The 15,056-nt window shown below is 43.0% G+C and overlaps 1 protein-coding gene across 9 annotated transcripts in view; it reads left to right on the forward strand.

Annotated features, from left to right (window-relative positions):
- The window catches only part of rpgrip1l (RPGRIP1 like), a 253,367-nt gene that overhangs the window by 39,157 nt on the left and 199,154 nt on the right, over positions 1 to 15,056 (forward strand). For all 9 annotated transcript variants that reach the window (XM_085991423.1, XM_085991424.1, XM_085991415.1 and 6 more), the window contains exons 4-5: positions 6,032 to 6,330; positions 14,627 to 14,732. In XM_085991423.1, coding sequence (XP_085847549.1) covers positions 6,032 to 6,330; positions 14,627 to 14,732 — 405 coding nt within the window. The remainder of the gene's footprint in view (positions 1 to 6,031; positions 6,331 to 14,626; positions 14,733 to 15,056) is intronic.

Genomic DNA, 15,056 nt, shown 5'->3' on the forward strand with positions numbered 1-15,056 from the left:
AGTTTTTCAGAATTATTGAAGAAAAATTAGGGAACAAAATTCAAAAACTTTATTCAAAACAGACAGGCTATGTGCTTTTTTAAAAATATAAAAAAGACTACTATATTGCACACCTGTTGTAACTTTTGCTTTGTGTTGTATAAACTTTAGAAATCTCATTAAGATGAGAGAGGCAGAGATCTTTCCTCATCCTAATTTGAGAAATTGCATTCATTTATCAAATAAAAACAAATTATTTGAATTTTGAAGCAAACTGCCTTTAATTACCATATCATTACTACTTTTATTATTTCGACAGTTTAAATGTTATTCTAATTAGTTTCTAATTAGCTTCTAATTAGCACCTGTATTACCTTTTATGTTAAGAATTAGAAAATGTTAAGATCCTAATCAATGACATCTGTGAGACATCAAGAGAGCAGGGTAATAAAAGAGAGGGGGGGTGATATAGTGTCTTTCCATATCTAATTACCACCTGTGTTTTGCATATACTAATCAGCATATTAAGATTTTATTACAGCTGTGAGTGAGTGAAAAACACATAGATGGACAAACAGACACGGAAAAGATACATGCTCAAAGACCCATCAGAAATCACCAAATTCAGTGTTAACAAAGATCCCTTAGAAAATAATAAGCCAGTGCTGCTACACACAGGATCCCTCCATCCAATGTTGCCAGGCCCATGCCCTGCCCCTCCCCTCACTGCTGACAGACACTACAAATCTACCAGTAACCTCAATTTTGGCTTTCACAGTCCTGCCAAACCCAGGGTTTACTATGCACAGGGATCCTCAACCCGGTCCTGAGAAACTCAGGACTCTTCCCATGCGCTACTAAAGCCCAGGACCAGTGCTGCCAAATCTCCAGACTGCCTCTTTTGCTGCTAAATTCTATTCTCTCCCCTCAGAATTGCTAACTACCATGGGATAGTATTCATTTGGGGGTTCCCCGATCTCCTGCCATAACTTTGGCAAAAGAGCAATGGAAACCGCGGAGAAACAGCGCAAACAGCCATTTATGCATTTTCTCTTGGGTTTCCGCCAGACCTCTGCTGATGTTATGGCAGGAGATTAGGGGAGAATCCGCACAGAAGTTAATGCCGTGATCTCAGCTTAAAAATGGTATAAATATAAAATAAAGGCCACACATTTACGGTTTTCATAGAATAATGGATTGAGTTGTTAAATTTAATTTCCCAATCAGAAGAAAAATCCAAAAATGCTATTAAAAGCATAGACTTATTTAGTCACTAAATCAGTGCCCTGATGTTATCCCATACGTGGAACAAGCATCTGAATCCTATGACTCACTGTGAGCAATGCCACAGGAGATGCACTAGTTACAAAAGAAAATTATGCTGGATGTCAAACAGTAACATCACTTTAACAAAGCTGTTGTATCTTAGCTTAACTCCTTAACAGATAATCACATTATTTGCAGGGCAATCTATTTATCTGTGAACAGTGGTGAGTGTACAAGGAGTTAAATTAAACACTAATAAAAAGTCTAATAAATTTTGCCTAATCCTGTGAACTGAAATTTCCATTACCCATTCATTTATCCTGAAGTTATTTACATCTATAAGCTTCCTGACTATACTTACAAAAAACATATTTCAACAAAGAAGAAGAGTTTAACCAATGTTGCTAATTATTTTTGTTTCAAACTTAGTTGATGTTTGAAGGTAATTCAGCATGTGATTTCCTCCTATCTCATCTGATGTATATAAATATATTTCGATTCACTGTTGCCCACTTAAATCCAGCACTTGACATATGCCCCATCAAAGCAAATCACACACCTTAAACAAATAAATGGAAACATATGGATAAAACTTCTGGTCCAGATGGATTGCATCCACACATTTTAAAAGAATCTAGGGAAGAGATAGCAGAGGCATTACTACACATATTTAATAATTCATTAGAACAAGGTGTAGTGCCAGAGGACTGGCGGATAGCTAACGTAATATCTATATTTAAGAAGGGGGCTAGAACATGTCCAGGGAATTATAGACCAGTCAGCTTAACATCGGTGGTAGGAAAAATAATGGAATCCCTACTAAAGGATAAAATAGAAGAACATCTAGAAACCAAAAACATAGTAATGTAATGCTAGCATAGTCAGCATGGATTTCAAAAGGGAAAGACTTGCTTCACCAACCTTTTTGAATTTTTTGAAGAGGCAACAGAGAGAGTAGACAATGATAATGTAGTAGATGTAATTTATTTAGATTTTCAAAAGACCTTCGATAAGGTACCCCATAATAGACTGATGAACAAGTCAGAGAATGCGGAGTCAGGGAACAAGTAGCAGAATGGATAGCTAGCTGGCTTCAAGACAGAAAGCAGAGAGTAGGGATAAAAGGTAGCTATTCACAATGGCAGAAGGTGGGTGTTTCCACAAGGATGAGTGCTGGGACCACTGTTGTTCACAATTTATATTAACGATTTAGACTTTGAAATCCTAAAACACAATTTCTAAATTTGCGGATGATACCAAATTGGGGAGGGATAGTCAATACTGAGACAGCAACCAATTACAAGAGGACATTAATAAACTTGCAGAATGGGCATATAATTGGCAAATGAAGTTCTTCACAGATAAATGTGACGTATTACATTTTGGTAGGAAGAATAGGGAGGTCACTTATTACTTGGAGGGTGTGAGTCTAGGTGGGGTAGAGGAACAAAGGGATCTCGGAGTACAAATACACAAATTACTAAAAGTTGCGACACAGGTTAGCAAGGCCATAAAAAAAGCAAACCAAGCACTAGGGTTTATTTCTGGAGATATAGAACTGAAAAGTAGGGAAGTTATGCTAAACCTGTATCGAACCTTGGTTAGACCACACTTAGAGAACTACAGGAAACTTTGTGCTATCCGGCACCGACAGGACCGAGCTGTTGCCGTCCCATCAAAACTGCCGGACAAACCAGCACTAATGTTGAAACATACGGAGATTTTGAGCTCCGCATCTGGCAACAAACCCAACAGCTTCTAAACAGTCGGCCGTACCTTGTAAGCGTCTCTGTAGCTTAGCAACAGCTTCAGCGAGACCTTGCAAAGCCTGACTGGTGGAAAAGAAAGCAACGCAAAGAAAAAAAACCTAACGAAACGGCTCCTGATTTTTGCCAGTGAGTCGAGCATTCCGGACAGTTAACCTCCGGATAAACCAAAGTTTCCTGTACGTACAGTTCTGGTCGCCATATTATAAAAAGGATATAGAGGCACTGGAGAGGGTGCAGAGAAGATTTACAAGGATGATACCAGAAATGCGAGGGTATGCACATCAGGAAAGGATGAACAGGCTGGGTCTTTTTTCTCTTTAAAAAAAGAAGGCTGAGGGGTGACCTAATAGAGGTCTTTAAAATTATGAAAGGTTTTGATAGAGCGGATACAGAGAGAATGTTTCCACTTGTGGGGATGAGCATAACTAGAGGCCATGAATATAAGATAGTCATCAAGAAATCCAATAGGGAATTCAGAAGAAACTTTTTTACCCAAAGAGTGGTGAGATTGTGGAACTCGCTACCACAGGGAGTGGTTGAAGCAAAAAGTATAGATGCATTTAAGAGGAGACTAGACAAGCATATGAGGGAGAAGGGAATTTTCTTTTTTATTCGCTTATGGGTTCTGGGCATCGCTGGCAAGGCCAGCATTTATTGCCCATCCCTAATTACCCTTGAGAAGGTGGTGGTGAGCCGCCTTCTTGAACCGCTGCAATCCGTGTGGTGAAGGTACTCACACAGTGCTGTTAGGTAGGGAGTTCCAGGATTTTGACCTAGCGACGATATACTTCTAAGTCAGGATGGTGTGTGACTTGGAGGGGAACTTGGAGGTGGTGGTGTTCCCATGCGCCTGCTGCCCTTGCCCTTCGAGGTGGAAGATGTCGCAGGTTTGGGAGGTGCTGCTGAAGAAGCCTTGGTGAGTTGCTGCAGTGCATCTTGTAGATGGTACACACTGCAGCCACGGTACGCCGGTGGTGGAGGGAGTAAATGTTTACGGTGGTGGATGGGGTGCCAATCAAATGGGCTGCATTGTCCTGGATGGTGTTGAGCTTGTTGTTGCAACTGCACTCACCCAGGCAAGTGGAGAGTATTCCATCACACAGCTTACTTATGCCTTGTAGATGGTGGAAAGGCTTTGGGGAGTCAGGAGATGAGACACTCGCCGCAGAATACCTAGCCTCTGACCTGCTCTTGTTGCCACAGTATTTATGTGGTCCGGTTAAGTTTCTGGTCAACGGTGACCCCCCCAGGATGTTGATGGTGGGGGAATTGGCAAGGAGGTTTTCATGCTTGACCTGAAACCATGAGACTTCATGGGGTATGGAGTCAATGTTGAGGACTCCCAGGGCCACTCCTTCCCAACTATATACCACTGTGCCGCCACCCGTGGTGGGTCTGTCCTGCCGGTGGGACAGGACATACCCAGGGATGGTGATGGAGGAGCTTGGGACATTAGCTGAAAGGTATGATTCTGTGAGTATGACTATGTCAGGCTGTTGCTTGAATAGTCTGTGACAGCTCTCCCAATTTTGGCACAGGTCCCCAGATGTTGGTGAGGAGGATTTTGCAGGGTCGACTGGGCTGGGTGTGCCGTTGCCGTGTCTGTAGCCGGTGCCGAAGTCGATGCTGGGTGGTCCGTCCGGTTTCATTCTTATTATGTTTCATAGCGGTTAGTTACAACTGAGTGACTTGCTAGGCCATTTCAGAGGGCAGTTAAGAGTCAACCACATTGCTGTGGGTCTGGAGTCACATATAAGCCAGACCAGGTAAGGATGGCAGATTTCCTTCCCTAAAGGATATTAGTGAACCAGATGGGTTTTTACGACAATCCGATAGTTTCATGGTTACCATTACTGATACTAGCTTTTTATTCCTTTTATTTAATTAACTGAATTTAAATTCCCCAGCTGCCGTAGTGGGAATAGAGGGTTATCCTGATAGATTTAGATGAGGAAAGACAGGAGGAGGCTCAAGCAGAGCATAAACGCCGGCATGGACTGGTTGGGCTGAATGGCCTGTTTCTGTGCCGTATATCCTGTGAAATCCTATGTAAATAGAGACATTGTTTTATACATGTGACAAGCCTTGTACAAAAAGCGGAGTTTGTTATTAAGCAGGCACAAAGTCTTAGTGTTAAAGATGTGCGACCAATTTTGTAGGGTCTGTAACTTGTCCTATTCATCAAAGCCACCTTTCCTTTCTTTGTGTGCCAAGTGTTTTCCATTCGCTGATATGCATGTTTTCTGTTACTCTATATTACATCACCCTCATGTGCCCTTTGATAGACTTTTGTTCCCAGTTAGTATTTCACATCAAAACTGGATGGAATCAAAGGTACAGTTGATCAAATGCCAACAGTAGATTGAGAGTATTTAAAAAAAAAGATGAAAACCGTGATGGCCTGTCTTGAATTTAAAACAAAACTGTGTCTGAAAGTCATTATTTGTTCAAATCTACTTTTGCAATTGTTTCATTTAAGGTTGCAAAGCAAAGCTAAAGTTAGGAACTTATAATTAATAATGTGTTCCATATTGCTTGGGTTTTATTATGGACCACCTAAACTTTATAGCATCATATGCGTGTGAGGTTTTAAAATCTAAAATTCTTGACGCTGTATGTGGTACAGTAAAGGGGGCAAACACAATGTTAAGGTATGAGATTCAAACCTTACATTCCTCCAACACCCACTCCTTGGAACTATTCTTAGCAACTTATGGTGTGCTCCATATATAACTTCCTTTGATTTGTTATTCATCAAGCATATGGAGTAAGCATGTGTTGCCTGTGTAGCAAGCTAGAATGATAAGCCCTAGGAAACTGCTATTTGTCAGTGTTATAAAGCAGATTGCTCTTCTATGGTTTTGATTAACTTCAAAGTACTCTTCACAGGCAGTAATGGTTATATCAAAACCTGAAATGTATTACTCACGTTCCGCACTAGAGTCTTTAGTCGTGTTTATGCCCTTTTCAACAAAATAGTTTTGCTGACTTTTCATATTCTTTTCCTGTTCTGTCAGGATGGCTACCAAGCTAATTAGGCTCGTCAATGACAAGAAGAGGTCTGAGATGGAGAGTGGCGGCACCAAGCGGATAGGCAGGGACATTGAGATGGAAGAGATGATTGAGGAGCTGCAGGAAAAAGTTTGTGAACTGGAGAAGCAGAATGAGGGGCTGAGGAATCGTCTGGTAGCTGCTAAACAGCAACTACAAGTTCAAGGCCGTAGAAACACACCATACAGTTATGTACAATCACGCATAAACACTGGCCTCAGAAAAGTTCATGAAGTTGCCTTTACACAAGAGAATCTGAAAAAAGGTACTAAACATAGCTGGATATATTTTTCAGTTATTCTACTATAGCCCTTTAGCACTTTGAATGCCGTTTACCTGAAGATTTCATTCAAAGCAATTTTTTATCTGGATGCATATTAAACTTACAGTAGCCCACAGTTGTCATCTAGTTATATTTTTGATGTATAGGTAAGAGCTAAATGAAGCTAACCCTTTGGTATATCTTCCTAGCACTATGTCATTGTTTGAATTATAGCCTTTTTTCTCTTTGTTCTTACTGTTCAACAATAATATTACTTTAACGAGGACTGATGCAAATTTGTTTCACCTCTGCTATCCAGCTCAGCTATGAACACTGTTGAATATTCAAGTGGCTAAGATATTTTATGTTTCACACCACTTACATCCTCTACCTTTCACTTTCGAGTTCCTACAGATCACAGAGACAAAACCTAGGGGTGAAAAGTCAATATTTGTACCAGGAGTACACAAACTATATATTCCTGATTGCTCTGCAGCCAAAAACTTGAATCTTTTGACAGGGAACGGCACAAAAAGAACATTTTCTAATAGTCTTTAAGTTCTCTCCTGTACATCAAAAGGAATTAATTTTTCATTACCTTATTAAAGCTACAGTGTCTTATAGTTAAATGTCATCTCATTTTTATTTCAAATAAAATTTTAGCCCTTAGTCTACTACTATATATTCAGATGAATTGTTAATAGGTTAAAGGTTTGTCATGAGGAAATTATAATGGGAACCTGTAAAATCTAGGAAGAATACAGAAAAAATGTGTTAGACACTTCTGCTTTTTTACGTCACCTGAAATATCTTAACATTGTGATCTTGTGATCTAGCAGTGTAAGAAAACTGGCAGTAGAGGCCAAGAGTAATGCTACACCACACTCTCTTGACAATTAATGAATTTACAGAATAATATCGGAAGTGAGCAGTGTCACTGATGAGCAGTTCGAAACCACGACGTGCGTGGATTCTTTAGCGCAGTCAAGACCGCCTACGGCCCAAGCACCCAAGGCCCTACCCCACTGCAGGCCAAGAACGGAGAGGTACTCATCAAGGACAGAGAGGCAGTCAGTGCCCGCTGGAAGGAGCACTTCGAAGATCTCCTTAACCACGACTCTGTCCTCGACACGAGTGTCCTCAACTCCATCCCACAGAATGCTACCCGCCACCATCTCAGCACAACCACAGCCCGACATGAGGTTGAAAAGGCCATCCGACAACTGAAGAACAACAAGGCCTCAGGAGCAGATGGAATCTCTGCCGAGGCACTAAAGCATGGCGGAGAAGCACTACTGGCGCGAATTCATGAACTCATTTCTGTTATCTGGAATGAGGAGAGCACGCCAGGGAATCTCAGAGATGCCGTAATTGTGACCATCTTCAAGAAAGGTGACAAGTCCAATTGCGGTAATTACAGAGGAGTTTCCCTGCTGTCTGCCACAGGGAAAGTCATCGCAAGAATCCTCCTCAATCGCCTTCTCCCAGTGGCCGAAGAGATCTTCCCAGAGTCGCAATGCGGATTCCGCCCACTAAGGGGCACAATGGACATGGTTTTCACCGCACGTCAATTACAAGAGAAATGCAGGGAACAGCACCAACCACTGTACATGGCCTTTTTTGATCTCACAAAGGCCTTCGACACTGTCAACCGTGAGGGATTATGGTGTGTCCTCCTCAAATTCGGCTGCCCTCAAAAGTTTGTCACCATCCTCCGCCTGCTTCACGACGACATGCAAGCTGTGATCCTGACCAACGGTTTCACCACAGATCCAATTCACGTACGAACCAGAGTCAAGCAAGGCTGTGTCATCGCACCAATGCTCTTCTCGATCTTCCTTGCTGCAATGCTCCATCTCACCCTCAGTAAGCTCCCCGCTGGAGTGGAGCTAATTTACAGAACAAACGGGAAACTGTTCAACCTCCGTCGCCTCCAGTCCAGATCCAAGGTCGTCCCATCCTCTGTCGTCTAATTACAGTATGCAGACGATGCTTGCATCTGCGCTCACTCGGAGGTCGAACTCCAAACCATTGTCAACACCTTCACCGAAGCGTACGAGAGCATAGGCCTTACACTAAACATCCGTAAGACAAAGGTCCTCTACCAACCTGCCCCCGCCACACAGTACTGCCCCCTGATTATCAAAATTCATGACAAGGCCGTGGACAACGTGGACCACTTTCCATACCTCGGGAGCCTACTGTCAACAAGGGCAGACATCGACGACGAAGTCCAACACCGCCTTCAGTGTGCCAGAGCAGCCTTCGGTCACCTGAGGAAGAGAGTGTTTGAAGACCAGGACCTCAAACCTGGCACTAAGCTCACAGAGCAGCAGTGATACCCGCCCTGCTGTATGCCTCAGAGACATGGACCACGTACAGCAGGCACCTCAAAGCACTGGAGAGGTACCACCAACGCTGCCTCCGCAAGATCCTGCAAATCCATTGGCAGGATAGGGACACCAACGTCAGTGTTCTTGCTCAGACCAACATCCCCAGCATCGAAGCTTTGACCATGCTCAATCAGCTCCGATAGACGGGTCACATTGTCTGCATGCCCGATACGAAACTCCCAAAACAAGCGCTCTACTCGGAACTCTGACACGGCAAGAGAGCCCTAGGTGGGCAGAGGAAACGCTTCAAGGACACCCTCAAAGCCTCCTTGAGAAAATGTAACATCCCCACCGATACCTGGGAATCCCTGGCCCAAGACTGCACAAAGTGGAGGAGAAGCATCCGGGAAGGCGCCGAATACCTCGAGTCATAGAAACATAGAAGATAGGAGCAGGAGTAGGCCATTTGGCCCCTCGAGCCTGCTCCGCCATTCAATGCGATCATGGCTGATCATACAAATTAAGTACCCTGTCCCTGCTTTCTCCCCATATCCCTTGATCCCTTTAGCCTGAAGAAATATATCCAACTCCTTCTTGAATATATTTAATGAATTGGCCTCTACTACCTTCTGTGGCAGAGAATTCCACAGGTTCACCACTCTCTGGGTGAAGAAATTCCTCCTCATTTCTGTCCTAAATGGCTTACCCCTTATCCTTAGACTGTGACCCCTGGTTCTGGACTCCCCGACCATCGGGAACATCCTTCCTGCATCTAGTCTGTCCAGTCCTGTTTGAATTTTATAAGTTTCAATGAGATCCCCTCTCATTCTTCTAAACTCCAGCGAGTATAAGCCCAATCGACCCAATCTCTCCTCATACGTCATTCCTGCCATCCCAGGTATCAGCCTGGTGAATCTTTGCTGAACTCCCTCCATGGCAAGAACATCCTTCCTCAGATAAGGTGACCAAAACTGCACACAATACTCAAGATGTGGTCTCACCAAGGCCCTGTACAACTGCAACAAGACATCCTTGCTCCTGTACTCAAACCCTCTCGCTACGAAGGCCAACACACCATTTGCCTTCTTAACCGCCTGCTGCACCTGCATGCTTACCTTCAGCGACTGGTGCACAAGGACACCCAGGTCTCGTTGCACTTCCCCTTCTCCCAATCTATTGCCATTCAGATAATAATCTGCCTTCCTGTTTTTGACACCAAAGTGGATAACCTCGCATTTATCCATCCATGTTATATATTGCATCTGCCATGCTCCTGCCCAATCACCCAACCTGTCCCAATCATCCTGGAGTTTCTTGGCATCCTCCTCACAGCACACACGCCCACCCAGCTTTGTGTCGTCTGCAAACTTGTCGATATTACATCTAGTTCCCTTGTCTAGATCATTAATATATATTGTGAATAGCTGGGGTCCAAGGACCGATCCCTGCGGTACCCCACTAGTCACTGCCTGCCACTCGTAAAAAGACCCCTTTATTCCAACTCTTTGCTTTCTGTCTGCCAACCAGTTCTCTAGCCAAGTCAATACCTTGCCCCCAATCCCATGTGCCTTAACTTTACATGCTAATCTCTTATGCGGGACCTTATCGAAAGCCTTTTGAAAGTCCAAATACACCACATCCACTGGTTCTCCCTTATCTATTTTACCAGTTACATCCTCAAAAAATTCCAGTAGATTACTCAAGCACGATTTACCTTTTGTAAATCCATGTTGACTTTGTCCGATCCTGTCACTGTTTTCCAAGTGCTCTGCTATTACATCTTTTATAATGGACTCTAGCATTTTCCCCACTACCGATGTGAGGCTTACCAGTCTGCAATTCCCCGTTTTCTCTCTACCACCTTTTTTGAATAGTGGGGTAACATTAACTACCCTCCAATCCATGGGTAGTGTTCCAGATTCCATCGAATGTTGGAAGATGATCAGCAATGCATCTACTATTTCTAGGGCCACTTCCTCAAGTACCCTAGGATGTAGATTATCAGGCCCTGGGGATTTATCGGCCTTCAATCCCGTCAATTTCCCTAACACCATTTCCCTACAAATACTGATTTCTTTCAGTTCCTCCCTTTCATCAGACCCTATATTCCCCGACATCTCTGGGAGGTTATTTGTGTCCTCCTTTGTGAAGACAGAACCAAAATACGTATTTAATTGGTCAGCCATTTCTTTGTTCCCCATTATAAATTCCCCTGATTCTGACTGCAAGGGACCTACGCTTGACTTCACCAATCTTTTTCTCTTCACATATCTATAAAAGCTTTTACAGTCAGTTTTTATGTTCCCTGCAAGCTTACTCTCATATTCTATTTCCCCCTTCTTAATTAATCCCTTTGTCCTCCTTTGTTGAATCCTAAACTGCTCCCAATCCTCAGGTTTACTGCTTTTTCTGGCCAATTTATATGTCCTCTCCTTGGATCTTATGCTATCCCTAATTTCCCTGGTTAGCCACGGTTGAGTCACCTTTTTTGTTTTATTTTTATGCCAAACAGGGATGAACAAATTCTGTAGTTCATCCATGCGGTCTTTGAATGTTTGCCATTGCCTATCCACCGTCAACCCTTTGAGTGACATTCCCCAATCAGTCCTACCCAACTCACGCCTCATACCATCGTAGTTTCCTTTATTTAAATTCAGGACCCTAGCCTTTGAGTCAACTACTTCACTCTCCATCTTAATGAAGAATTCTATCATATTATGATCGCTCCGACCCTTCGCCGGGAGCAAGCAGAAGCCAAGCGCAGGCAGCGCAAGGAGCGCACGTCAACCCAAGCACCCCACCCACCCGCCCCTTCAACCACCGTTTGCCCCACCTGTGACAGAGACTGTAGGTCCCGCATTGGACTCATCAGTCACCTGCGAACTCACTTTTAATGTGGAAGCAAGTCATCCTCGGTTCCGAGGGACTACCTTAGAAGAAGAAGATAAGCAGTTCGCAACCTGGACACCTAAATCCAATGAACAATGTTTTATTATGAAGTCCATATCTTAGTCTACATGGGTTTTAGCAAGGTTTTTAACAAAGTTCCACATGGCAGACTGGTCAGAAAAGTAAAAGCCCATGGGATCCAAGGGAAAAGTTGGATCCAAAATTGGCTTAGTGGTAGGAAGCAAAGAGTAATGGTTGACGGGTGCTTTTGTGACTGGAAGGCTGTTTCCAGTGGGGTTCCGCAGGGCTCAGTTCTAGGTCCCTTGCTTTTTGTGATATATATCAATGAGTTAGACTTAAATGTAGAGGACATAATTGAAAAGTTTGCAGCTGATACAAAAATTGGCCGTGTGGTTGATAGTGAGGAAGAAAGCTGTAGACTGTAGGAAGATATCAATGGACTGGTCAGGTGGGCAGAAAAGTGGCAAATGGAATTCAATCCGGAGAAGTGTGAGGTAATGCCTTTGGGGAGGGCAAATAAGGCAAGGGAATACACAATAAATGGTAGGATACTGAGAAACGTAGAGGAACAGAGGGACCTTGGAGTGCATGTCCACAGATCCCTGAAGGTAGCATGACAGGTAGATAGGGTGGTTCAGAAGGCATACGGGATACTTTCCTTTATTAGCCAAGGCACAGAATATAAGAGCAGGGAGGTTATGCTAGAACCTCATTGGGCCATAGCTAGAGTACTGTGTGCAGTTCTGGTCACCACATTACAGGAAGGTTGTGATCGCACTAGAGGGTACACAGGAGATTTACGAGGAGGTTGCCAGGACTGGAGAATTTTAGATATGAGGAAAGATTGGATAGGCTGAGGTTGTTTTCTTTGCAACAGAGGAGGCTGAGGGGAGATTTAATTGAGGTGTATAAGATTATGAAGGGCCTAGATAGAGTGGATAGGAAGGACTTATTTCTCTTAGCAGAAAGGTCAATAACCAGGGAGCATAGATTTAAAGTAATTGGTAGAAGGATTAGAGGGGAGTTGAGGAGAAACTTTTTCACCCATAGGGTGGTGGGGGTCTGGAACTCACTGCCTGAAAGGGTGGTAGAGGCAGAAACCCTCATTGCATTTAAAAAGTACTTGGATGTGCACTGTCAGCACCAATACCTATAACAGGAATAATATAATTAGATGCTGAATAAGTCTCGCGTATACTCTGCCCTACTTCAGAAAGAGTACTGTACTGCACAAGTGTGACTTTTTCCATTTTGTACTCCAGCCATTCTGAGCGAAATTGCCAATTTAGTCCTGTTATGACATGTAATTAAGAGCTACATTGAGACAACCCAGCCTCATTTCCGAATGGACCTTAAGGCTAAGAAACAGAAGATAGTTTTTCCCCATTATCATAGAATCATACAACAGAGAAGGAACCCATCATGCCTGTGGCAGCTCTTTGAAAGAGCTATCAAATTAGTTCCAGTCCCTTTTTCCCCATAGCCCTGCAAACTAGTATGCAACTCGCTGTACCATCTAGTTCCCCCAGCAATCAAGTAATTTCAAGTACATGTCACTTCAGTTTCCTAACACTATTAGACTCAGTACCTCCTCCAAGTCTGTACTTACTCCATAAAATCAGCACCCACTGCTTTATCAAAATGTTTCGAAAGAATCAATATAAAGAAAAATGTAACTAGTGATTTGTTGTTATTCAAGATGGCTCCAGAGCTGGCAGCTCCTTGGTTGAACTCTACTTAGCAACTTTATCCTTAACCATCCTTTATCCATTCTCCCCCCAGTGTTCTCTCTTCCACTGCTTAAGAACCCCTGGCCCGAATAGTGGTGCAATTTAGCTTGAACTCAAGCTACAAGCTTAAAGCTACCTGTGCAGAAAGCACTGCCCATCCCCCCCGACCCTGTTCTTTGTTTTCACTATACTCTGTTCAACGGCTGGAACTCTATTCAAATTTGACTTCCCGGACAACTGGATTCTTCTGGCATCAGGATTACACTGCTTTACTGAACTACACTGTAAGACTCAACTGCTGTTGCTGTGCTCTGCCATTCATTTTAAATTTTAAGGTAACCTCTTCCAGCCTAAAGCCCATCACCACCTGCTGCTGTTACCTGCTGAACTTCTGACTGTACTTCAATGCACTTCTGGTTTCTCAGCTTAGTTTTTCTGCAGTGTGGGTCCTGGGCAAAATTCCACTATCTTCTGGGCCAAAGTCCATTTCTCTGCTGGTTTCTGGACCTTATAGTGACCTGCACCATTGCCACCACTTTTTATAGAGACTGTATTCTCTGTTGGGTCACCTTGATTCTAGTACCTTGCCTGTTCCTGCATCCTAAGTTTTCTGCTCCTCTGATGGGAATTTTTCACTGTGCTGGGCTAACTCTGATCTGTTCCTGCTGGTTCCCATCCTGCTCTGGATTCTGCTCCATTGCTGCCACATGACCTTTGTTTTTCCGCTTTCTGCTTGCTTCCCGTGGCTGGTGACTCCAATCATCCCTCCACTGGTATGCTGGATCTGCTGGTGTGCAGTACAAATCACCGAGGTCTTTGGAGAAACAATTTCAACACTTAGCCCATTAGCATTTTAGTCACCTTTCACCTGAGTGCTTTTTAAAAAACGTGTGTGAATACACTTTGCTTTAAAACCCTACATTTCACTGTACCTCTTTTCCAAATCTGTGAAAAAATTGTAAAAGAATCCCAAAAAGTGACAGTATACTACAAGTGATTTTACTTTTTTTGCAAAAAAATCATTGGCTTTAATCTAGAACTAAAGAACTCCAGGGCAGTTTGCCCCCTAAAACCTGGCAATTCAACCCAAATCAAACACTTCAATATTTTTTGCTATCCACAGTATCAGCACCTGATTGTTTGATGGAAACAATATTACACAAAGCATGTTTGTCATTTTTATCATTTATAACAATGTATCTTGCAAAGTAAATTTACAATAAAATTACTCCAGGAGCTAGGCTTCCTATAACTAAATTAATGTTTTACTTATTTTGTTGTTTGATATATGTGACATCTTTTAATCTTTATATATGATTTATTTAGGAATCAGAGTTCAAGACCCAGAGCTGACAACAAGGTGTACCCAAGCTGTGCTTCCCAGATATGGACATAGCTTGCTTGAAGAAGCCAGGGCTGAAGTACGAAATCTGTAAGGCTCTCTTTCTCCACTACTTGCCAGACTCTATAGGAATGTGTTCATCAGAGCAGTCAGGAAATTTGAGACGAGTACATGTAGCATTTAAGGCAATCTACCAGTGTAGTAAATGCTGACCAGAGGTTCAAATAAGGCTAAACCCAATTTTTTAAAGTAGACACATTAGGGGGAATTTTAACCCCAAAAAACGGGTGGGTTGGGGTCGGGTGGGAAGCTAGAGTTAAAAATCTGAATCCTGTTAGATCCGTGTATTTTGATGTTGTGTCCTTCAATAATTAGACAAGAGACTGCAGGGAACGATCAACAGGTGTTTACTGA

The sequence above is a fragment of the Somniosus microcephalus genome, chromosome 6 (genome assembly GCF_052327205.1).
Source record: "Somniosus microcephalus isolate GS21.2 chromosome 6, FLI_Smic_1.0, whole genome shotgun sequence".
NCBI classification, from domain to species: domain Eukaryota; kingdom Metazoa; phylum Chordata; class Chondrichthyes; order Squaliformes; family Somniosidae; genus Somniosus; species Somniosus microcephalus.